Consider the following 26431-nt stretch of genomic DNA (forward strand, 5'->3'; position numbering starts at 1 on the left):
CAGGATTTTAGGGTTCTGATATATATCCTGAAGGTCTGGCACAGCATATACTATAAATGCCTCACAGCATTGTTGGACAACAGGGACTGAATGAGAACTGGCACTGATCTGTGCTCTTCAATGTAGGAGCCTGTCTGTCTCCAATTTGTTTGAAATTTGGACAAACTGTCCCAGATGATCTCTTAAAAACAACTTACAAACGAGAATTTAGGCAAAGGAGTCCAGAAACTGAGTCCCATTGTCTGCAACAAAAGTAGAAAAATTTACACCCGATTCAGACTACTTTGATGCGTCTTCGTGTCTGTGGAATGGGGAAAATGTTATTGCTCATAACAAGAGTAGAATTTCCGTCATCACGGTAGAGCTGTCACAAATAGTAAGTGTGGGATGTTCCAATTCCAACCTGTCTCTTGTTACTGCAGTCCTTAGGTCTACAGCCATGAAGTGGGAACTCAGTTCTGACTTGCAAAGTATTTCAGCATTTTGTTTTTCATGAAGATCACAACTAACATACAGAACTAACCCTAGGTTTGTGTTTATGGACCTCTTAGCTTTAATTCACAGAGAAGTTTAACTTGCCTCCTTATGAGAGCTGTTTCCTCTCCTAAATGCTCCTAATCTGATTCTGGAACTTTTATATATTTGTATCTTATCTTTCACCACCCTTGTAAATTGAAATATACCATATAAATTGAAATAAATTCTTAACAGAAACTTTGATGTAATAGTAAATTAAGAGACTGTTCCCACCTATCCAAAAAGTTCACTTAGGCATTCACTGACTAAAAAGTTCAGAACATCCCTGCAGCTCTGGGACCTCAGACCACACACTTGTATTAAGTGGAAGCCAAAGAATGGTAAGTCCTTTATTTTTACAGGGTGTGATCATTCCCCCACCTGCAGAGATCAAACTATTGCTGTTATTAACTCTTTTTAAAAAAAACATGGAAAAATACATCTGTTTGGGTATTTTTAAATAAAAATGCAAATGGAACAAGGTCAAACACCAGACACTTTACCAGTGTTGTCTGTTGTCTATGCTCACAAAAATTAGAGTAGAAGGCCCCCAGAGGTACTGAACCAGCAAATACCAGCAGTTAGGCATTAAAATTGGAGGTTCTTTCTTCATGCAGGGATTTACAAATTAGGCTAATTAATGAAAGCCAATTGCAGCTGATCTTCCTAAGCTTACTGCAACAAAGGGAAAATGTTTTCTGAGAGGCAATTCAGAGAAGCTAAGATAGGTTCCTGCTTTGAATCATCTTCCAGAGAAGAGTCTGTACTGATTAATGCAAAATATTGGGCTGGGCTGGGCTTGGCTTCTTTGCTCTGCAACATAAAAAGTTGTATTTGCTGTAGAAAATGGGAAGGTTGATGGAAGCAATTAGAGTTTCATAAAAATAGTGAGGCAGGTTGTTCTCTATACCCTTCCCTCACAAATTCATGCCAGGGATGAGTGTCAGACAATTCAGTTTTGGCTGCTGTATAGCTTCCCCTTCCAACTGCAAGCGGGAGAAAGAAGGACCCCTTCACACAGCACTGAATCAGATCCTACTTAAAGACACTCAGATGGCATAAAATACAGAGATTCACTTTTATTTCAAGCCTTGAGGAAAGCTTGTTTATTTTTATAACTGCCTCAGCTCAGTAAGAGCTGCCTTTTCACCACATGTACCTGATCTTTCTCTTTTATTTGACACTATTATACACTATTTATATTTACACTATTATTTTACACAATGATACAACTATCAGCTAGGGTTTACCAGGAAATGCTTAGGTAGAGAAGCAGAGTGACAAAAAGCCCATCCTACATAAGCCTTAAGGAGTGGGTAATTAAGTCCCATTAATGAGACTAGTTCTCATAGTCTGACATTTTCTATAAAGCACAGGAACATTTAATAATATGGTAGAACTGGAAAAATAGTACAGAACAGTATTGACATGTTCATGGTCCAGCTCAGTAGTTTTCAAGGTATTTGATACCACAAAGGGTTGAGAAAAGAGGGACTTGGTTTGCACAAGGTCTTGCAGAATTAAAGCTTTCAATCTATTTGCCCTCCAGTCAAGGCAGTTACAAGCTATCTTGCTAAAGACCTGCTGGGGTTAGCTCTAATAAAAGAGGTACACACCTACTACAGAACTGAGATAAGAAAAAGGCATGCATTTTGATCCAAAACTGTAATCCCTGCCTAGCTGCCACCCAGACAGGAACATGTCTGAACTCAGAAGGCACCTCCCTTTCCCATAACCCCTCACAGTAACTATAGTTTTACTTTTGTCATGCCCAGAACTGTCCTTAGTTCAGCAACTTGGCATCTTACTCACATCTAAGCCCAGTCAGAACCCCACAGGAAGGGAGGCCTTAGATGCCTTAAAATCTATTTAACTGCACATCAGCAGAATAAGGCACTTGCTAAAATAGACTTTCCCAGGAGTGAGTCCAAATGCAGTGGCACACCTCAGGCAAAAATTGATTTCGGGTTTCTCAGATGCTGGTTTGAGTCTTCCAGCCCTTAGGCTATTGTGAAATGTTTTATGGCAGCATCACTTTCACATAAACTGAAATCACTCCTGTCTAGAGGTTGTGAGAAGGAAGGAATGTGAGAAGAGCTACCCATCTCTCCTGGTGTAATAATCCTTGGATACAAGGAGCAAACAGAGCAAATACCAAATGTGTACATGAAGCTGCAGCCTTGTACACTGGCAGCGAGGGGAACCTATCCCTATGGAATAGTTCTGATCCAGTGACTTACATTTTAAAAAACAGAAACCCTCCAGAAAGTAGGGACAGGATGACCACCGTGAATCCATCCTCCAGACTACAAGTCTTTGAATAATGGAATGAGAAAAACATTGGTCTGCATGTTAAACCAATCCTAGTGCTTGTAATCATGCAACAGGGTGAGAACAGTAGCATGACTGCTGAAAGTTCAATACCAACAGTTCTGTCAGCTAAGGCTTTCATCCAGCAAAACATACAAAACTGCACATAAAATGATGTGGTTAAGCAGTTGAGCAGAAGACACACAAAAAAACCTATGATCTTTCACTCCTAAGCATCAGGTTTTTAAGTGCCCTGCATAGGGCAGGCTGCTCATGGACAGCCTCTGTTACCTGACAGCCTTGTTGCTGTTGAAACTATAAAGAAAACAGTTTCCCAGGGCTGATTTTGATCTTGCTGACATTGGAATATATCAGGAGTATTGCTAATACCATAACTGGAATAACTACACAAGCTTAAAACAAAAAGGGGGTGAGGGGTGGAGGAAGGAGTGTTTGATACCAGACAAAGACACTCAGTGAGCAGACATCCATATTCAGTTCAGTTTTATGACTCATTTTCTGACAGTTTATGAGGGATTTTGGCCAATCCTTTTCCATTCCGCCCCCCTGCCCCCCCACTGATTTCTGGGAAGCCTACCCATGCATAACAAAACTTTTCCTCCTCTCAAAATGGAAATAATAAATCATAAATTGCACATGCTTTGCTCCAGGTTTAGAGCAGGTTTTCAACTAAGGTAATCTTGAGATTTGAAAATTCAATTAAAGCAAGATTTTGGAGCAATAAAAACTTTCTTAAATAAGGTATGAAATGCCTAAGGCTGGTGTGATGAAGAAAGGTAGTGAGGTGACCAACCAAGGTGGCATCTAGTCCTGTTTAGCAACTGAGCTGGACTACTAAAGACACAGCAAAGTTCCATGAGAAGACTGGGTGGCATTTCCAAAGCCAGCTTGAGTGTCTACAATTTCTGGTAATTTCTGGGCACCCCTGGATAATCCATTCTTAGCAACTGAGAAGGGGAATGGAGCCTTTGCACTTTCAGAAGATTTCTGCAGGCCTTTATCAGGCACTTTCCCACTGAGCTATTACTCTTCCCCTGAGTGTAACAGGAGGTCCTTGCAGAACTCCCATGTGCATCCATGCCAGGTCTCTGGCTGTCGAGTTTGTGTGCATTTCCCACACAGCAGTACTAGAGGCAATGGCCATGGCTCCCATCCCTCTCCATCTCTGCAGAAGTAACTTGCTCACTCTTACTGCTTGGTGGTACCCATGCCTTTTTTCTGAGTAGGCTGTCCTCTTGGTATTCCTGCTCAAGAAAGCACCAGTAATGTAATGGTTCATTTAATTTTGTATGTAGCCTATCCTGGAATTCATCTCATAAACTTCCACTTGTTTATCATATTTTTCTAGATGCAAGAGTGTTGTGTGATTCAGAAATAATTTTTAAAGGGAGCTGGGGTTCTGAAAAACTATTCCAGGATAAATTCAAGCATTTCAAATTAACAAGTATCTCTCTTTTTTTCTCTTTTTTCTTCAGTCATCCTTGAGATACACAGTCATACTCAATGTCAGATGAAAATGTTCTGATTCATGAGCAGGACAGTGACTAATTGAAAAATTTTCCTGGCTATGAAAACAAAGAATTGTCTTGCAAGTTTTTTCATAGACATTGCAGAGTCTATGTCCTTCAATACACTCATTTGACTCCATATTCACTCAAAAGCTTGGACAGACAGAAATATTCTAATGATAGCTTAAGTGAATTATTGCATCTTTTTTACTTTTAAAAATTACAAATAACTTGGAAAGTTGAAAAACTTCCATAAACTTCCATCCAAGGTATTTGTTCTGAAGTTTATGACCAATATAAACTAAAGGAAGTTGACTGCTAACCAATGTATCAGCAACACATGTCCATGTGAACTGCATTTTCAACAGATGCAGTTATTTACATCTGTGGTGCTTACATCTATCTTAGCCAGGGGCTTCTTCAAGGTCATTTCTCTATTGAAGTGCCAAAGCCAAATATCCTGTAGTTAGGAATTTTCTATTTCTGTTGCTGCAATTCTGTGCTAAATGGCATAACACTAAGGTTACAATTTTTCTGTGAATGTTACATATCTTTCATCATAGTCTGATTTCCTAATGACTAATGACTGCAAATACACACATACACAAAAATGAAATATAATTCATTTTTAAGATGTGTACTGATGCTGCAACCCTAACCTGAGCCATCCTGAATATGGTGATGAATGTTTGTATGTATAGCATTTACACCTACATATGCCCCTGAGCTTACAAAAAGCCTTAACAATAGAGCATGGCAAGACGGTGTCACACAATTCCCCTTTAAAACTTAATCCCAGTGGTTAATATGCATAGCAGACATGCATGGATCTGCTCTCAGGAAAAATATAGCAGTATTAAAGTGCAGAACTGTTAAATATTTGCATAGTTTTGAAATGAACCAGTTGAGAAAAAAAATCTCTTTTTCTTCATCCCAAGGATATCCAAGTTTCCACAATTGTTCCTGGAGCAGCGATGCTTCTGTCTAAACTATTGTCAATGTCGGGAGGAGGGGGCCCGGCAGACGCCTCTCTCGCTCTGGACGCTAAACGCAATTAAAGTTTTCCATCTCCTCACTGCTTCCTTGCCCCACCCCGCGCCCCCATCGTGCCCAGGTGGCTGTGCCGCACGCAGCCGCTGTCGCCCCGGTACCCGGCGGCGGGGACCTACTGTCGGGGGTCGTGGGCAGCCGGGGCAGGGCGGACGACGCGGAGCGGACCCTGTCCCTCTCCCTGCCGAGCCTGTCTCCGCACGGCACAGCCCAATCATCCGGGGCCGGGTCCGCTAGATGCCAGGTTGCCGGGGCAGGGCTGTTTTCCCCTCCCACCCCCGGCCGCCCTGCCATGTGCGGGGCCGTACCGCCGCTGTCATCCACCCCAGCCGGAGGCAGGGAGCCGCCCTGGCCAGCGGCCAGCCCTCTCCTCGCAGCTACCTCCCCCGGCCGGCCGCTCCGCAGAGCGGAATCTTCCTGCCTCCGCCGGTGCAAGGCGCAGGGCACAGTAACTCGCGGCAGAGCCGTCAGCAGCCCGCGGCAGCATGTCCGGCACCAAATACGTAGACTCGGAGGTAGGACCACCGGGGCGTGGGGCCGGGATGCTGCCCCGCCGCCGAGTACCTGCAGCGGCTCGGGCCCCCGAGCTCCCTGAGCCGCCGGAGGAGCGGAGCGGGCGCGGCTCGGCGGCAGGACGGGGACAACCGGGCACCTGCGGGCAGCAGGGACAGCGGGTCGGGAACACGTCCCCGGCGGGCGCGGGGAGGGGGCCGTGCGGGATGAGCGGTATATGGTGGGCTCTACAGCGGGGGCACCGGGATGGAGAGGGCACGGTGGGGCAGTATAGGGGGGCAGTATAGGGGGCAGTATGGTGAGGACAGTGCGGTGAGAGCGCCGTGCTCGGGTCAGCGCAGCGGGGGCGGTAGGGCGAGGGCAGCGTGCGGCACGGGGAGGGCGCTGCGCGGGGAGCCCCGGCCGCTCCCTGCCGTGCCCACGGATCACGCCAGCGCCCACCCCGCCGAGGGGCCGCTCGCCTCGCCCTGGGGCAAGGCGGCGGGGCCGGGGCCGCCTGGCGGCGGGAGCGGGAGCCGGCGCCTGGCACGGCGGGGGTGTGGTGAGCGCCCGCGGTTAAAAAGCCGGGCGAGGACCGCCCGCAGCCTGCATCCCGCTGCCCGCGGGACCCGGGGCCGCCTCCCCAGCCCGCCCCCCTGCGCCGACCAGCCCTGCCCTGCCCTGCCCTCCCCTCCCCGCCTCTGCTGGGCTCTCCCCTCCCGCCGCTCTCCCTCTGCTCCCCGCAGGGCTTTCTGTACACGGCGCCCGTCCGGGAGCAGGGCAACATCTACAAACCCAACAACAAGATGATGGCAGATGAGCTGAGCGAAAAGGCGGTGCGCGACGTGCACACCAAAGAGATCGACCTGGTCAACCGAGACCCCAAGCACCTCAACGACGACGTGGTTAAGGTGAGGGGGCGAGGCGGGCGTCGAGGGGGGCGATGCCAGGTCCTGCCGGGGCAGGGTACGCGGGCACTGTCGGGGCGGCTGTAACCGCGAACCTCATCCCTCCACCTGCTGCAGGAGGGAACGGGACAGGGGCTGACTGTTTGTTGGTTTTTTCTGAAAGAAAAGGCAGAGTGGGCAGGAGAGAGGCGGGCAGCGGCCAGGGCAGCCCTGCGGAGCTCCCGGGTGCGGTGCGGAGCGGGGCTGGCTCTGGCTCTGGCTCTGTGCCGGGCTGGCCGCGCTGTCCCGCGGGGCGCACCGCGCTGGGCTCGCCGCAGCGGGCGGGGGCCGCGGGGGTCCCGCCGCCGTGTTTGCCGGCAGCCAGCTCTGCAGCCGGGACATCCCGCCGGGGGAGCGGGGCGATGAGTTGCGTGACCTTGTGTAACACCGTCGGAAGGATTTTCCTTCCCCGAGGCACGCACAGAGGCAGGGCGGGGAGATGTCACAAACCAGATCTCCCTCCCTAAGCCTGGCGGGTGCAAAATCAGAGATTCTGATGGTGGTTGGATTGGTGTCCTTGTTCTGTTTTGTTCTCTTTAGTGTTTTTCCTTCCTTCAAGAGATGATAAGCAAGCTAAGCAAAATCTAACTGTGCCCTTGCCTAGATTTTTTAGTTTAACTGTTTTGACAAGTCAGGGTCGATAGAGATTTTTGCTTGAAATCACTTTGGTCAGAAATAATACAGAGGCAGATTTTTCTCATAGAAGAAAATACATACAGACAAATTTATACAGTCTGTGTGTGCTATGAACGACAGTGCTTGGGATCGCTTGAAAAATCATCAGCAAGGGTATGAGCAAAAGTCAGATTTAATATTAAGCGGCAAAGCATGACAAGTTCATTGGCAAGATTCACTCTACTACTTCCAGGACTGCCAAGGCACAACAAGGGAAAGCAAGCAACAACAAAACCAAACAAAATCCAGGCAATCAAAACAGAAATGAACTGAGAACTATCTAGGGGTGGGTGTGTGTGCTTAGGTGTGTGTGTGTGACAAAAGACAGTGCAGGCAAGGTTAAAAAAAGGAACAGGGCCTAAAAGCTTAACAACACTCCAACTGAACAGTACTTAACTTATACCTTAAGCCTAAGAATTAAACATAGGAATAGCACTTAACTTATACCAGACTCATAGATTTAACTTAATTTATACCTTAACCTTAACAATTTACAGACAGTAACACTAAAGAGCACTTAACCTAACTTATAACTTGGAATTTATAAGTAGCAACTCAGCAGAAGAACAACACTTAGCAACACTTAGCTTAACAACTTAGAAAAAGAACAATACTTAGCAGCATTTAAATAAATTTATAACTATAACTTAACCTTACTCACAAGCCTCACTTACTTAGGTATCCAAGGTACTTAAACATCTAAGAAAGCAGTATTTCAGATTTGCTCTAGCATATGCACAGGGGCATGCACACAGATAGGAACTGTCAGTGCAAGCAAGGTACCTGTGAAAAATTCTCCCCAGAGGCCAGTGAAATATTCACTTGCATCTCCCAGTGGGCAAAGGATTGGGCTTTGAGGAGCCTGGGTATTGTTCCAGGATACGACTTGTATCGGTGACCCTCCATACATGAGGCTCTGAGAGGCATCCCACTCAAAGGGAGGTTGCTGGGTTTAGCTTGCTGCGGTCCAGGAGAGTTCAAAAGGCCCCATTTTGGACTGCTGTTGATAGGGTTGTGAGAGACCAGGCTTTAGTCATAACAGTGTTTTATCCTGGTCACAGTCTGGGTCGGCATTTTCTCTGAAAGAGTGAGAACAGGAATGCTATGCCATTCAGGCAGGAGCAATATTTTCCGAGGCTGGTCATAAGGAAAACGGCAGCGTGTTAGCAATTCCTGGGAGCAGATGGTATTTCTGATCAGCTGTAAAAGAGATGAGCCCAGGTGGTGTTTTCAAAGCCAAGGCCTAGCAAGAATTTCTCAGATCACACTGCAGCCTGGAAAGGGGAGAGGAATACACCACCGCAATATGAAAATTGAGGATGCTGTCATCTGGGTTTGTCAGACCCTAGGAAAAATGGGAGCTGCCCAGTTGTAATGGGTGACTAAGCCGATAACTGGCTTGCTTAGTGGCCAGCAGAGTTAGAGTGTGTGAGATTCACCATGTTTGTTGTAACGAAGACCCATTGTTGAAAAACAAAAATACTGTATTGTTTCCAGAGAATCAAGATGGTGAACTCTGGTTCCTGAATGTGTATCTGTAAAATAAGTCATGCTATGTGCAGGTAATTTAACAAGGTCATGAGTAAATTCAAATTCCAGACTTCAACACAGTTTGAAGGTGCTGAATAAGACAAGCTATGGTCATATTGTTGGATTCATTCTAAGAATTATCCCTCACATCAGCCTGTATCTTTAAGGAGCCATGTAAAAATGAAAAGGCGTAACATTGTTATTTGTTTAGCAAAAGTAATTTGTGTCCCTAATGGTACAAAACTGCCTTTAAAATGGATGATTTTAAAAAGGAGAGAGCAATTTTTTTTCCTTCTACCCATGGAGAAGCAGCTGAGTAGATAGGGAATGCTGGATCTCATGGACAGTACTGCATCATCGTTTATTGCGTATGTCAACAGGAGAAGTCCCCAAAGCAACCAAACCTTCTGAGGATGAATCATAGCCCCTAAGCAAGTCAGAATCCTGGTGTCCACAAACTTAACCCAATGAAAGAAACACCCTGATAGGAAAAGAATGAGACTGCTGACAGAGAAAAACTGCAATGGACTTAAAAGAAGCTGAGACCTACAAAGCCTATGCTGCCCTCTCTGCCTCCCACAGAGGCAAGGATTAAGGAAGTTTGTTACATTCGATCTTCTGAAATAAACTTGGAAAGTAATAAGTGTAGGAATGGAAAAAACAAGCTTTTTAGTTTGTCCTTTTGAAATAATTGTGGGCCAACATATCCACTGAAAAACAGCAAACAGCCAGAATACCAGTACTGCCTCTATGTCAGCAAGTGAGCTCCTGGTAGTGAACATAGTCACATAGGAATATACCAAAATGAATTTGATCTTAACCAGACAGGATCCATTTTACATCATAAAAACAAAAGTATTTGTACAAAATGGCATTTTAAATTAGCATTTTTCTGTTTTGTTACAAGGATAAATAACTTTTATTTTTATGTTTCAATAGATAGTCCAACCTAAAGAGTAGAGAGAGGAATTTTGCCACAATTTGCATGTATATGGACCCTGAGTTCAGATTCAATCTGTGAGATGTAGCAATAAAATTCATACCCACTACCTAAAGGGACAGGCTTGTATTGGGGTGAAAATACACAGATTCAGTTCCTGCCTTAGCCATCAGTCTGTAGTCCCCTTCTGATATCCATCTGCCATTCCTACTTTGGCTATAAAACATCCAGGCAGAGCATGGAACTAAATGGAGGGGCGGACTCCAGTCTTAGGTACTGAAAGTCGGAGAAGAAAAATGTGTAGGAGTCCTGTAATGCCAGAAGTATGGCTCAGGCTGAGCTCAGTTTTGTTTAGAGCCATTGCATTTTTCTAGATTTAGAACTTTCTGCTTTTTACCTGCTATTTTATGCATTTCTTGCCACTTGACTATGAGGCACAGCAGCATGGAAACTGGGGACAGATCAGTCAGCCATGAAATAGAAATGATTAGACAGAGAATGAGGAATCTGCTCTGTAAGCAGCTCTCTAAAAGGCCTCAGTGTTGTCTGTATTCAAATACTTCCCATAGCACATTTTAAAAATAACCTTCTCTTGTGAGAAGCAGGAGACATGTTCCCTTGATTTGCAGCACAGAGCATCTGCCCAGCTTCCCCTGCAGCAGATGTGAGGTGCAGGCAGCATTAGGGTTGGGATTGAGGCAAGGGGCAGAAACTCACTCAAGATCCTTTTATAGAGCAGCTTTGCATCAAAGCTGTTGGTGACTGCTTATGGTTTGTCTTTGCATTAACTACCAAGTGGAAGCTTAGTGCTGGAAGGATTCCAGAAAAATGGGGCAAATGACTGGATTTCTGTTCAGGGAGGGATGTGAACAAGGCCTTACGGAAACTGAGGTATGCAGGCAGTGGACGTGACAGCTCTGAACCGGAGGAAGCGCAATCCGGTAAAAATCACCAGAATTTCTATGTTTTTTCCCAATTTTTTCGGTGGAGACCAAAAAGGAAGGATTTTCTTCCTCACACAACCATCCTCATACATCACCTAGACAGCAGGAGAATGTGCACTAGTGGTTCCATTCTTTCAGGTCTGGCTTGTGAAGGTGGCTAGTTAGGCAGGAGGTGAGGAGGGAATCTGGTAAGGGAGAAACAGCCTCTGTGCATGTGGGAGCTCTCCAGGAGTCATGCTGGTAATTATACAGTTTTATCTGTTTCATATGTCCTTCACCAGACAGTTATGCTCTTGGACTTGTGTCCTGCAGGTTTTATTTGTGATATATGTGATGAGGCACAACAAACAGGAGGGAAAGCTTATTGCTTCTTTCTCTCATTCATTCCCCAATGACCCAGGACTCACATGAAGGTATCTGAAGTTCAGGCTTTGCTCTTCTTTTTTCCCAACACAATATTTTTGTTTTTCAGAGTACAGCTAAATTGCAGCCTTCAAGTTCTAGAGTTCAGACTTTCTCAACATATCTGTGGTCAAGTCTGCACAGAGTTTACTGAATTTGGAAAACACAGAGGAGAGAGCCAGTTCTCCTACAGATTGCTCTTCTCACTAACTTCCTTGCTCCTTGCTGAGAATGGGGACGGACCTTGCAGCCAACCCTACAAAGTCTAATCCTTAGAGACTAGTGAGGACCAACTGTGCAATCACATCTGCAGCCAGCTTACATTTTTTTCCTACAGTGATGTGCCAGGAAGAAAGGCCTGTGCCTGGTCTACCATCCAGAATGTAATTATTATTTTGTTTTAAGCAAGTGATGTCTATCTGCTGTTTGTTGTATAGGAGCCCGTTTTGTTCTGGAAAAAAAAAAATTCTAATACTTGTCTACAGATGCAGAGCTTTTGTACCAAGTTTCAAAAAGTTGTGTATTCTTGCCTTCTACTTAAAACTAATGCAGTTGAGGGCAATCCAGCTTACTGCATGGAAAGGTCTGGAATTTTTAGTCAGATGTTGACAAATACAGCAATTATGTACTCATTAGGGAGGAAAGTATTACTCAGGCATGTTTTTAAAGCTATTTACAAATTCTGCCTCGTAATAAAAAGAGAGGGTTTTTCAAAAGCAGTTCACATTTTATGTAATCTTTCATCATTGAGGTCCCTCCCTGTTGTACTGTGCACAGTGTAAGATGCACAAAGAGATGACTGGGCAGAGAACTTCCCATCCCCACACCCAAGAGCCTCCTGGAAGAAAAGCAGGTGTCACCCCGTGCTCTTTTGGAATGGGTGACCTAAGGTGGGCTGTCACTCAGATGTGACAAGTGCCAACCCGAGAGGAATGCAGTTCTGCTCTTCAGCAAAGTAAAATGAGAGAAAAGCAGAGCTCAATCAGTTGCTATTTCTGAAATAAGGAATCAAGTAAAATTTAATGCAGACCCTTTTTCTTTGTTTTTAAAAACTATTAAAAGTCGTGAGAACACAGATAAATATTCAAGTTTTAAAACATCCCTATAAATATATAGATACAGGAATATATGTGTGTGTATGTGTTCTAATCCAAGCTTGTCACCTGGGCTCTTGCTATTGGCAGTGACCAAAGTGGAATGCCTCTGGAGGAAGACTCACATCAGTGTTTAACCACAGGACAGGAGAAGCAGTGCTCTCAGAGATCATGTTTGTCTCAATTGCTGATACTTGTAGCTTAGACATGACACCTTACTTGTGCGTAACAACTAATTAAATGAAATGGTTCTGTAGTGCTGTGTCCTGTTAACAAGCTAGGGTTTAGATTTAAAATGCAAGAAAGTTCAAGTGTTTGACTTTGGCTACCCACATGATCCAATTATTTTTCAAATATTTCTTCCAAGGCTAGTCTATGACTATGAGATTAAAAACTTGATTCGTTGTGAATGCCAGTTATACGAGGTCTAGCAAGGTTTTAAGAGTCCTGAAAAATAGTTTTCTTGCTTTTCTTTCTTTCTTAATTAGGAGTTCTCAGACATGCGATTTCTCAATGTCTGTGAGATTACAGCTAATAATGGCATCTGTTCTAAGGAAAGCTTCTTTCTCAAGAAAATGTGTTTGCATTTAAACTCATGGTATTATTAAAGCCTTATGCACAGCCTTCTTGTTTGGCATAATGAACATGACTCATAACTCCATAGAAAAGTGTTCATTTGATGGCCATGTGGACAGAGAAAATGATTCAGCATGGCTGTTCCTTTTGTTAGAATTTATTGGACACTGTCTCAGATTGAAAAGAGGCAAATACTTTTCAATTCTGATCACTTCAACAGAATTTAGATCCTATGTTAGAAAATATTAAGAGTAATTTGAATTGATTGTAGAATTTTTAGCCCACTATGTGGATAGAAACACTGTCTTCTGTTGCATAGAGTATGAATATCTAAAACAAACAAACAAACAAAATTGAAATGTAAAACTCTCCAGGGGAAAAAGGGATAATTGTGTACAGTAGAATGGTCTGCAAATGAGGTCCTCAGTGAGGAAACTTGATCTTGGTTGTGGTTTAGGCAACAGAAAGAAGAAAATATGAATGAACTTGAGTGATTCTGTAACACTTGTGATCTCTGGAAAACTGAAGACAGCTATAGTTGTAAAGTAAGATAAGTTTGTATTTCCCACAGCTCTCAAATACCCTTCTCATAGACAGTAGGATGAATTCTACATCAGTAACTGATTTTCTGAGCTTTTTGATCCAGAACTACCATATATTTCTAGACAAATGACAGTAATAAAACCCCTCTTAGACTTTATAAGGGTTGGGTATCTTGAACATGAAAGAGGAATTATGCCATTTAATTTCATTTGATTCATTGCAGAGGCAGGTTTTACCCCAATTAGTCTCTTTATCTTTTCTTGACAGATTTTGTAGGAAAATTTCTTTTGATGGTTTAAAAAAAATAAATGTTTAATGCAACATCATTCTTGTCAGAAATTGTTATCAGATTAGCAATCAAGAGAAGAAATAATTTCAATGCCTCTGTCCCCATTTTAATGACCTCATGAATTGATAAAATATGATTTTATTCAAATGTAGGTGCTGTGCTCTAGATGTTAGTGGGGCTGTACAAGGGTGGAGTTTGTAGTTAAGAAAATAGGAACTGATAAATTCAACTTCATAGATAAGAAGTGAGAAGAAATTCTCACAGCTGAAGGTGAAAGCATCACATTCTCTGTCCAAACTCTTGCTGTGCTGAATTTATATTTGGAATTCCAAAAAAGCCTAAGGGAGTCTCGTAGATAGATTGCAAAATTTCGTCTTTCAACTTTGAAATCCCTTCTTGGTTCTAACAGATGCTACAAAAAATAATCAGTTTTCCCTCAAGATCAGGGATCTATCTCCTGTAGAGCTCAGCCATAAAATCATCAACTGTTTTATGAAGTCCAAATTAATGTATCATTGAAAGGTTTGGATTGTAAGGGAGCTTGAAGATCATGCAGTTCCAGCCCCCTGCCATGGGCTGGGATGCCACTCTCTAGATCAGGTTTCTCAAAGCCCCCTCGGCATTCCCTTGAACACTTCCAGGGATGGGGTGTCTGCAGCTTCGCTTGGAAACCTGTTCCAGTGCCTCTCAGGGATCTTTTCCTAATATCTAATCCAAACCTACTCTCTTTCAGTTTGAATCCATTCCCCCTTGCCCTGTCACTACACACCCTTGTAAAAAGTCCTCTATAGCCCACTTTATTTACTGCTCTAAGAGCCTTCTCCTCTCCAGACTGAACAACCACAAGTCTTGCAGCCTGTCTTCAGAGGGTGTGCTCCAGCCCTCTAATCACCTTTCTGGCTCTCCTCTGGAGTTGCTCCAGCAGGCCCATGTTCTTATCTTGGAGGCCCCAGAGCTGGACACAGTACTCCAGGTGTGGTCTCACCAGAGCAGGGTGGGAGAATCACCTTCCTCAACCTGTTTCTTTTGGTGCAGCTCAAGGTGCTGTCAGCTTTCTGGGCTGCAAGCCAGATCGTATTGAGCTGCTCATCCCCAAGTCTTCCTCTGCAGGGCTGCCCTCCATCTACCACCCAGCCTGTGTTTGTGCTTGGGACTGCCCTTACCCAGGCCTTGTTGAACTTCATGAGGTTTACAGGTGCCCAGTTCTCAAGCCTGTCAAGGCACCCCTTTCCTCCAGCGTGTCAGCCTCACCACAGGGCTTGGTGTCATCAGCAAACTTGCACTCAGTCCCATTGCTGTTCTCATGCAATTTATGACAAGAGCAGAACTGTAAAATATCTTGATTTTTATGAAATACTAAAAAAATACATTATATTTAAGGATCAGTATCTTATTCTCTTTCATAAGAAAGACAACCTTCTAACCGTACAAATGCAGGGCAAGTTTTTTTTAAAGGAAGAGAGAGACAGCTGGGCATCACTGCACACTCACTGTCAGCAATAAGCATGGTTCAGGTAGAAACGAGGGGAAAAGGTGAGAACAAGTTTTGCAAATACAAATTTGCAAAAAAGAATTGCAGCAGCTAACAGGAGTGTGTTTATCAATAGTATACATAATCAAGAGTCTCTTCTTAGACTCCCTTTAAAAACTAAAAGAGAAAAAAAAGTTGTTTCCAGATCTAAAACATGCCTGTCTCTCCATCTACTGAAGAGTCTGAGGTCACTACATTTCCACTTCCCATTAGTGCCTGAATTTAGGAGTGATAAATCCAGACCAAGTTCTAAAAAGTTAAACCTAATAGCACTTTATTACCTTATTAGCATATAAGCATACAATGGTAAAATATAAATCTGTCATATATATTAAATGTAATTAAAAATATAAAATCAGTTTACATAATGTCTTTACTTTTATTAAGGTTTCTGGATTCAGCCAAACTGCAGGCACCACTGAAATAAAAGAAAAAAAATCCTGTTATGTTCAGTGCAGTCAAAACTTCACACTGGTGTTCATGTTCATAAATATACCTCTTTAAACATACAGACAGATATATGTGGATATACATACATGTATTAGGATTCTTTGCTAAAATAGCTGTATCAAACAAGGAGCTGTGGAAAATAAAGGAAGCTTCTTAAGTGTTTCTCTTTGGGAAATCTGCAATAACCTCCCAGTAGCCCAGTTTCCAGGGAGGAAAACACTAATTTTATTTTCTGACTGCTTACTCCAGCAACATCAAGACATTTGTCAAGGAACTAGCTGACATGGTATCCCCACCTGCACAGGAAGTTTTTGCTGTGTTGCAGAGTGCAGGTCTTTCCTTGAAGTTGCGTCTTTCCTTCTGCCAGCCTGTATTGGAGCAGGACAGGCAAGTGCTTCAGGAAGGGATCTCTGGAGAACAGCTGGTTGCTGCAGTGCTGACCCATTGGCATCAGTCACATTTTTCTCACAAGTACTTCCTCAGATTTTGGTGAGCCTGCCCATCTGATGAAACAAAGATCATCACCAGGGCTTTGTTGGTTTCTAACCAGCACGGGTTGGGAGCAGGAGGTTGTTCTCTGCAGTTAGAAGCAAATTTCTTTTTGCTTTTTTCTATGATTTTTAGTTTGTGAAATGGTGATCTGCAATCGCCCCCTTTTCTAAGTCAGGGCACCATGTACATATTTTCATAATGCATTTGTATTTGTTATGCATGCAGTAGGAGTTACTCCGGACCAGGCTGGTTTTCTTCTCTGGCTACAAGAGTGCAGTCCTTCCATTCTACTTTCCAACATGAATATCCTTGTTTGTTAAAGCATTGTTTGCTTTTCTGGCATACTCTGTAGCACTCAGGAAGGATTCACTGTTTCCATTAAGAGATCTGCCAGCAGAACACTTTTCTTGCTGTATTGTGGAAAGCAGGCACAGAGAGACAGGAAAGGTAAACCAAATTCATTGGTCAGTTTGTGCAAGTAACTGGGGTGCAGCAGTTCTGCTTGCTTGTTTAGGCTTTCGATCACTTTGGAAATATTTGTTTGTAATTTTTCTGCACTCAACAAGCCTTATGCAACAGCTCTGATCCTAGCCATCTGCAGTCATGGCATCTTTTTTTTTTTTGCAAAGGACCAGCTTTGTGTCTTGTGATCTGACCAGTCCCCAGAAGAGCAGTGTTTGGGGTTGACAGGCAAACCCTATTCATGCTGCAGCCCAACCTGGAGGGAGTCTTGAGGTTCCCTTGTTAGGTACTTGCCACCAATACCAAGATTCAAGGTAATTCCTTGTCTTGTGAGGAAACAGAACACTGCTAGATGTTCACATTTTGAAGTCACCCTTGCTTTAGCTCTAGGTTTGTATAAATACTGTGGAACAGAATGAGTTTTTGCTTAGTAAACACCTGAGATAACCTAATGTTTGCTGTTGAAAGCTGGTTTGTGAGGAAGTAGACCATCTAGGCATCATGCAGCTCTGTGTGTTCAGGAATAAATTGCCAGCCTTCCTACATAACTACAGGTAAACATTTGCCAGATGGAGATAACACCCTGCTCTTAAAAGGGTGAATGAGTCTTTGGGTGTCTGGGAAGGAAGGGAGAAGAACAACTTTTCCTCCTGCATGTCTGAACAACTCTCCATCCTCTTTCCTGCAGATTCAGTAGAAAGAGTATAAACTTTTTCATCATTTTCTGTTAAACTGTGGCAGCAATGAGGACAAGCATCAGCATATGTGATAATGTGGTATGCCAAAGGATCAAGGAAATATATAACTGTTTAACTGGCATCAGTGATTTAACAGAAATATTGTGACTTTATTGCTTCGCTTTATTTTCAATTGCTGTGATGCCTTTCCTCTCCAGGCACTGTAACTGGGAATTTTTAAGTTCCAAGTAGTATGTGGAAATGCTAAGATAGTAACAATCTCATATGCTCACACATTTTCTTATTTTTAATAATACTACAGCTTTCTCCAGCATAAGAGCAGTGTTGCATGTGTCCTTAACATCACCTCCTAAATGTTACCCATGCCATAGAAAGGCTTGTCGTTTTGTGATATTTTATACATTTTATTATGTTAAATGTTTCTTTAAAGGACATTGAATATATTTGGGAATTTTATAAATTGAATTTATTACAACCGAAAAAAAATCCATATCTGCCTCATGTCTTGCAAGGACAGGATTTAATACAGTGAAACAATATTATACTTACAGTCTTGAAATCAATGAAAACCTGTTTTAAAACAGCCCAGGGCAAGCAGTAGACAGTTTCCATACTCTGGGCATAAAAATGTAAAGAAAACTAGCTTATGACTCTTTCCTGTATACATTCAGCCTAGGCTTTAGCCCTGGTCTGGCAGAGCATGTAAGCATATTGCCATCAGTGGGACAGTTCACATTTTTCATGCTGTGTGTGTATTTAAGTGTTCTGCCTGACTGGACATATTAGTGATCAATCTATAGAGATACAGTGAGGATCCAAGCCTCCTTTTACTGACTCCAAGAGACATTGAAAGCACACAAAAATGTAGGCATTCTCAGCACTTTTTTGGGTTCCTCTGGAGTGGAGTAGGGGTGGTGCCTGGCTGTGAACTATGTGCTGTGAGCATAAGAGGCAGCATGCAGCTACCACACACAAAGATATGAATCATAATAGTTACAGTCACAGAAATGTAGGTCAAAGCCTGATGCTGGTGGTCTTAATATTTATTTTTTTCTGACAGACCATGCCCAGTAATTTTTTCTATGTAATGAATATTGCAAACCTCAATGAACAAACTTTTGAGAAGCACAGCGGGTAAGCAGGTGATTTGAGCCTGGCATTTAATATACCTTTCCAGCTGGCCAGCTTCTGATACATAGGGACTTGAAGTGACAAGGTGAGCAGGTCAACTAATTTCATACGTGCGGTGTGTATTATTGAGTCAGATGATAACTTCACACTGGTAAGCTTTTTAATTAATAGTTCTGATCTTTAAATAGACACTTTTCCTCTCTTGTAAATAAATCCCTTACCATCTCCCTTTCTTGTAAATAAATCTATTTTAGAATCAAAGCAGGTTCCTCAGTTTCCTGATAGAAGTTTAATAAACATGTGCAGAGAAAAAGAAGCTTCATTAATTCTCATAGCAGAATCAGACAAAAGCTTCAAGCAATGTAAAAACTGGCTTTACCAAACTGAATAGTAGGAAACAAAAAATAGCTGAAACCAGGAAGTGCATTGTAGGCATGGAACAGCAGTTGATAGTGTTTAATAGTTTAATCTGAAGCAGAAGGCTAGAGCGAGTTATTAGCATCCTTTAGAGCGTCGAACCAAGTTTCCTGTACTTCTCTCCTGTCGCAAGTGAACGTGCCCATGTTTTCACTGGCTTGGCAACTGCCTCACTGTGATTTCACAGCACATTCTGGCAGCTCTGAAGGAACAAACTACATGAGGAACATGCAATCTACTAGACAAGACCTGTGCATAGCCTAAGAAAGCCTTTATAGATAAAATGAGAGTTCACAGGTCCACATGCACATGACGCTTTGACAAAAGTGACCTTGAGAACAAGACCCTAAAAATGTTGTCTTATACTTGCAAGACAGTTAGATTGACGACCAGAAATGACAGTGTCTTTCTTCTGTAGGATCATATTTCTGGGCACTTCTCTTTCCCCTGTCAGTCCTATTTTTACTTTACTTATTTCAGTTGGACACCCTTTATCAGTCTGATGATACTCACCATCAGTGAGTGCTACTGAACTAAAAACCAGAGGAGAGCAGTAGGAGGGACTGAGGAGGGAGTGAGTAATCTGAGTGACGTAAATGTAATCCATAGCAAGGCAAAATGCATCCAGTCACCTGTTCCTCCTCTGGCCTGTGGAGAACTGATCCCTACAAGCTAAAATCAGGATCCTTCATGGGAGTGGTTTAGTGCAGGAAGAATCTGAGTGATATCTCAGTTCCTGCAGCAGAAGGACTTATCTGTACTGCTTGAAGAGTGAAATAAATAGCTTCCCAGACAGCGGTCTGTTAGCTCATGAGTAGAAGAGCCCAGATTACCTCAACTCCTTGCCTGTCTTTACTTAGACACTGCTGCAGGTGCGTTTGGTTTTGGACAGCACCACAGAGGTTCAAATGCCAAGCGTAGCTGGACTTCCTTGGCATACACATAATGTTCTTATGTTTAATAATGCAGCTTTTAGGAAGATAAAAGCTTCATTTTAATTCAACTAGGAGTTTTAAGTTGTCAGGCTGTTTTTCTGTCTTTTCACTCACAAGTTCCCTTATTCAAACTGGAGTAATGTGAAACAGAATTTGAGGAATAATGAAATGGGCAAAGACATCAGCTGCCATTCCTACAGGGCCATCTCTTCTCTGCATTGGTAGAGCTGTTGAAATTACTCCAAGAAACTAACCTATTGATAATTACTGGTGTCACAAATACATCGCTATTATCTCACAGATAGATCTGTTCCTGAGTACTTTTAGGGCAACCGTGTATGACGAGCTGGGAAATCCTGACCAAAGATGTATCATAAATGTTCTAATATTAGCATCAGCTCCGGGAATGAGGACAGGGCTGTCCATCTGGAAATGTTATATGGCATGATTCTTGTGTCAGCTCCCCAGCTCTCCATGGACATTTTGTTGAACACAAGAGGCTAAAAATATGAGTTACTGAGAATCACAGTTACAGAAAGTTTACTATTTGATTTGAAAACCAGTGAGTTTATTGACTTCCATTTTCCATTTCATTGCAATGAACTATTTTGAAAGTATTCAAATTATGGGCTAATCTTACTATATATTTTAAAATATCAAATTCACATTAAACCATGGTTTCATTTTGCATTTCTGGTAAAAATAGGTCTCATTTGGCTAAAATAAAGAGGCAACCATGAAAAGACTGATGGAGCTCAATGCAAACTTGTTTTCCTTATGAGATCTAGTATTTCCCTTATCAACCAGTTGAAATAATACAAGAAAATAATACAAGATGGACTCCAACTGAACTGAATAAAAAGACTGTAGATATGACAGTGACTAGCACTTGATGCTTTGAACCTCTATGATGGCCGTGTTACCTTTGCCAAGGGTTACAGCATCAGCTGGTGGGAAGCATGCAATAAATTGACAAAAGTTTTAGAATAAGAGGGCTATGCTGAACCATGTAGTCCTTATGTAGTAATATTTTTTGAGAAGCAGTTTTCTTTTGCTGTCATCATCGTGGATTTTGCCATCATATGGATATTTTATTATCTGATTTCAAGCAAAATATTGGTAAGAAGCCAAGAACACCCATTCACTTTGAAAATGAGCTAACATGAGATATGGCTACAATTAAAAGTTTGCTTTTGAATAGCTGCAGAAATAGATTGTGTAAGTATGCTTGCTTATGTATTGTAAAAAGAAAACCTACTCTGCCAGTGCGGAGTCTGCCATAGGTTTCTGTGGAGAACAAGTGTCAACTCAAATGCTACCTTTAGGTGTGATGGTGATGATGATGATGAATATCCATCCCAAAGAATGACTTTCAGATCACTAGAACCTAGTTCAGAGTAGCAGAAAAAGAGGTTTATAAGTTGCATGACAGGATATCTAGAGAAGCACTGGCAGAGAGTGTAATATGAGTATGTTCAATTAAGCCAGCCTGGTGTTAGGCATTCAAGGTTCTGGATATCACAAATAATTCAGAAATTTCCTCTTGAGGACTTTCCAGTCATACACATAGATTGCACCTAGACTGTGCTCTTTTGCTTGAAGTTACCTTTTTTGTTTGAGAAACTGGAAAGTGCAGTGGTTTTATAGTATTTTTCTCTTTGTTAGTAACTTATATCTGGAGGTGATAAAAGTTTCAGCAGGAGAGAAGAATGAGTGGTTTTTAATTGTTATGTATATTTTAGATTAAAAGAAGTGATTGTGAGCCTTTTCTTACAGTATAAGCAGTATTTACACTGAGTATATATATATTCACCTTCTTCCAGCCTGCTAAGGTACAATTGCCTGAGTTTCTGCGGCTGCTGGCCCATGTCATACTTACCTTGTCATGCTCCTGTAAATCTTCACTTTTGGCAGCATTATTATCTCACTTTGGGATCCAGTCCCAGGAATGCAATTTTTTTTTCTTTCATCTGACTTGGACAGCCATTTATTTCCTTGCGGAGGAATAGTGTTGTGATGTTCTCTTTCCTGTTGTTAGCAGTGCCTATACAATTGGTTGTGCTGACTAAATTAAATATCCTGTATTGTGGGTTATATCAAACATGTCTGTGTGACATGGAGCTGAAGCTTCATTGCAATTCTGTTAATTTTCTTATAGAAATATTATGACAATTAAACTTCCTGAACAGCTCAGTATTTCAACAGAGAGTGCTAAAATATGCCTGTTGGAATGCACTGCTTCCTTAGGTGACTTTTTGAATTATTATGAATAATCAAAACTATGAAATATGATTTTATTCACCTGTTTTGTACCTTAAGTAGACCATAAGGGCACTGCATACCTTAGGGCTGTAGGAGATGAGGAAAATATATTCAGTTTTGTGGAAAACTCCATCTAGAAATTAGATGTCCAATTTTGAGCTAATCATTGAGGCTCCCTGGTAGTCACTGGGTAAAGGTTCCTGAAGATTCATGGCTTAAATCATGGCTTATAATAGGTTGAATCATGTGGGGATGTAGGAAGTACGTGCTTCGTGTTTCCTTGCAGGGGACCACAGCTCTCCAGGAAAGGTGTTTCTGGAACACACCCTTAATGCGAATGTCTGACTGACCTGACTTTGTGTTCTTTGCTGCAGATCGATTTTGAAGATGTGATTGCTGAGCCAGAGGGAACACACAGCTTTGATGGGATTTGGAAGGCCAGTTTTACCACCTTCACTGTAACGAAATACTGGTTTTATCGTTTACTGTCAGCAATCTTTGGTATTCCTATGGCTCTCATCTGGGGCATCTACTTTGCCATTCTGTCATTCCTGCACATCTGGGCGGTGGTGCCGTGCATAAGGAGCTACCTGATTGAGATCCAGTGTATTAGCCGTGTCTATTCCATCTGCATCCACACGTTCTGCGACCCGCTCTTTGAGGCCATAGGCAAAGTGTTCAGCAGCATCCGAGCCACAGTACGGAAAGAGATCTGAGGGACAATTCAAGGAGAGCCATCAGCCTAGGAAGGGGGTGAAGGTTTTGTGTTTTTTGGAGTGTTTTGGTGCCAGTTTTGTGTTTCCCAAAGCAACATACAGCAACTGGTGGTGGACTGGCCCAAAACAAAGAATCACTTGCTCAGTTTCTTTTTCTACTGTTCATTCTTACTGGACTACTTACCTTTTTATTTTTTTTCTTTCTTTTGCCCTTTTTTCTCCACCTTTGGTCTGCATTTTAAACTAACCTTAAAGGGCTGTTCTTCCATGCCAGCTGCATATTATTTTGCTGGCTGTTCAACTCAGAGATTGAAGTGTTGTTGGATGCCTTTTTATCTTACCCTTCATTCCTTGTGAGATAAATCCACAGTGATACTGAAGAATGACAAAAATGCTTTCCAACACTATAAAGCCATTCATTTTATTGTGGCTAAAGAGTGCAGAGCTATCACAGCAGAATGAACGTGACCAGCTGGCAGGTTTTAGCAGAATGTTCTTTTTCAATTGGATTGTCAGTTGACTGCAGCTATTTACAGTCATGGTCAGATATTGTGCAGTATGAATAAATTAGTTAAGTAAACATATTACTGAACTAGCATCTGTCCTGAAAATTTAACATTTTGTCAGGCTGGAGACATTGACATGTAAAAGCTTTGGTCGGTGCCTTTCTGTCTCATTCTGTCTTGGAAGTTTGCATCCAGTAATTTCTCAACCTTTGCTAGGATTGCAGAAACAAACTGCAGTTGAGAGCTAAAACTGGTCATTATGGAAATGTTTTCCTGACTGTGACTTATGAACATCCCTTAGCAAGCATTTAGGCACTTATCTCTTTGGCATCTCTGGGGTATTTTTGCAAAGTATTAATAAAAATGCATATTGCAGGTATGCCAGAGATTATCTTGAGTTAAAAGAAAAACGAAGGAGTGTCAAACAAGCCACAGGAGGCCACGGAGGAGCTGCCCCTGTGTACTGGTTTAGGGCAAATTTAGGAGAAACTTTTCTACAGCTTTGAAAATTTCCCTATCAGCAGAGGTCAGCCTGCCACTACCACACAGATTGTTTCCAGGATGCTTTGCTGAGTCTAAATTTATCCATCACAAGAGATGCTTTAGAATCTTCACATTTGTGTGTTGCTTTGTTCATTTTTAGCTGAGCTGCCACATCAGGAAGTCTTAAACAGAGGGTGTTGTGTGAAACTACCGTGTTGCAAAGTGGAAGGGCCTTTGCGACACGTTCTGATGCTGTGACCTGCAAGAGCTTTTTGCCCTGATGATAGTACTGTGTTCAGAGATGCTCTCTGCATCCTCATTGGTTTGTGTGAAGCATTTGTAAAAATAGTTGTGAGGCTAATCTGCTTTATTGTAAACCAAGCTGGGGTCTGAGCCTGCTCCAGCTGGAATCTCTAGCAAACCAATTCTTGACCTGCAGAAGTGCAAAATTTGTCCCTTGGGATGAACATCGAGCTGTCTGGTACACCTACAGCTTTTTTATTTAGCGCTGACATTTCACATATTGCTTTACCTAACGTGGAAGTGCCTTCCATTCTGTTTCTGCCAAAGCATTGAAAACTTTAGGAAATGCTGCATTTTTAAATGGAGGTGGGGGAGGGAAAAGGGGAGAGGGTGCACAAAAATTTACAAAGCTATTAACTACTATTTGCATTTAAAACAGACACTGGTATGGATATAGTTTTATGTTTTTCTATGTACATAATGAAGAGTGTACTATTATAGATTTTTTTCAGTATTAAAAACAACCAAGATTGTAAACAAGAAATATTTTATCTTTTATGAGGAAAATTGCTCCGAAGAAAACTTGGATTTACCATATAAATTGTATATCCTGAAAGATGTCTGTTCACTTAGAGTTCTTAGTCCCTAATCAAAATACATTGCTGACCCAAATATTTACATTATTGTTACAAGCTTACAGATATAACTGACACCTTTTTTTAAAATTCTGCATGTACATTAAAGACTATAATAAAAAGATGCTTAATGGTAGATCCTGTCTGACTTCTTTTTCCTTGAAAGTCATGTGGACAAAAATTGTTTAAAGCTTTATTTGTCAGTCCAGTAGAAACAGGATTTTTCCTAATAAAAGCTCATTAGCCTTAGCATGTAATGTATGGAAATAGGGGAATGACAGCCTTTATTCAGTTGTGTATAGACGTAACTTGTGACAGGACAGTTCATTTCTATGGCTTTGTTGCACAATACCTGTCACACTGTTACACAAAAGCCCAACAAAACATGCTGTTATGAATGGTCTACAAATCTGTGAACCGGATTTTAATGTTCAAATGGCAGATACCAAATAAATGTAGTCCATCATTTGTTTTGCAATAGCAGACTGGTGCATTTAGCAGCACTAAATGGGCCAGTGGTAGCAAATAATATTATGAATTGGACTATGTGAGAAAGTGTAATATTTTTAAAGTAAAAGGGAGGTTGTCGTGAAAAAAATACATGTTCATGAAAAGCAAATAGACCTTCAGCATCCAAAATCATCTTCCTTTTGCAAAGAGCCTGATCTATTCAGGCTTAACTATTTCTAGTATCAGGACTCCAAGACCTTTCATGGGAGAGATGTTCAGATTCGCACTGTGATTGCACTGTCCCTGCACTTCACTGAGCCGTGGTCACGGGGCTGTGCTCTGGTTGGATCTCGTATCCATGCTCCTGCCATAACACTTAGGACCATAGCCAAGATACAACCCATAGCAAGATCCAGGTTTGTCAAGTAGAGGATTAGACATTAGGTGTTGGACAGTGGCACCAGGCAATTTCGTGACTTGGCTGTAAATGTGGTGTAGACAGGCTCACTCTGCTCAATACAAGTCAGTGCCATAAACTGCCTCAAGACCTGTGCATTCAGGTGGGCTCAATATAGTTTTTCCTCTTATCAGAAAACTTTTGTGGCTGTCACTGGTCACTCTTCTCATCCTCTGAGTCACCAGTTCTTAGATTTTGCCCTGTAGTTTGAACTGTGTTCCTGAGAGAAAGTATGGGAGAGCTGGGCACGTCAAACAGGGTGGAGTACCCAAGTACCGAGAGCGCGTGAACTGTCTGGCTGTGTGGTTGATCCATTTGAGTTTTACTGAGAACTAAATGCACAATATTTTTTTAAATATACTTACTGAAATGAAGTTGTAACAAAATATAAAGACAAACGGTAGGATTTTAATAATGATGGAGAATTTCCCTATCTGCACCCAAGCTAACTTTTAGCGCTCACTTAGGTCTAACTTGAGCTGTTCTATGTTCACATGTTTGCTTTCATTGCCTTGTGTCTGCTGCTTCCTTTTGTTTCCTCATGTCCTGAGGAGGAGGAAAGAAGCACAGAATAAAAGTATTTGCTAAGATAGAACACCTTTGTTATCCTCATTTATTAAGGTCTTACAAACCTTGACTTTTTCATTTCATGTTATCTGACACTGGGACACTGTGTGACACAGGGTTTTTGGGTTTTTTTTCTATTTTGCTCTCTTCTGTAGAACT

General features: G+C 42.1%; 1 protein-coding gene across 1 annotated transcript; it reads left to right on the forward strand.

Annotated features, from left to right (window-relative positions):
* The first annotated feature begins 5621 nt into the window (after window positions 1-5621).
* CAV1 (caveolin 1) lies at window positions 5622-24554 on the forward strand. Its single transcript, XM_033059118.2, has 3 exons — window positions 5622-5920; window positions 6644-6808; window positions 22590-24554. Exons 1-3 carry the CDS (start codon window positions 5891-5893, stop codon window positions 22929-22931), a joined length of 537 nt encoding a protein of 178 aa, XP_032915009.1. The 5' UTR covers window positions 5622-5890; the 3' UTR covers window positions 22932-24554.
* Window positions 24555-26431: the final 1877 nt, after the last annotated feature.

This window comes from Catharus ustulatus, chromosome 4 (genome assembly GCF_009819885.2).
Source record: "Catharus ustulatus isolate bCatUst1 chromosome 4, bCatUst1.pri.v2, whole genome shotgun sequence".
In the NCBI taxonomy this organism is placed as follows: Eukaryota; Metazoa; Chordata; class Aves; order Passeriformes; family Turdidae; genus Catharus; species Catharus ustulatus.

Coding starts and splice junctions, on each gene's coding strand:
- CAV1 (XM_033059118.2), top strand. CDS start 5,891: ATGTCCGGCACCAAATACGTAGACTCGGAG. Junction 5,921..6,643: donor CCAAATACGTAGACTCGGAG/GTAGGACCACCG, acceptor TGCTCCCCGCAG/GGCTTTCTGTACACGGCGCC. Junction 6,809..22,589: donor TCAACGACGACGTGGTTAAG/GTGAGGGGGCGA, acceptor TCTTTGCTGCAG/ATCGATTTTGAAGATGTGAT.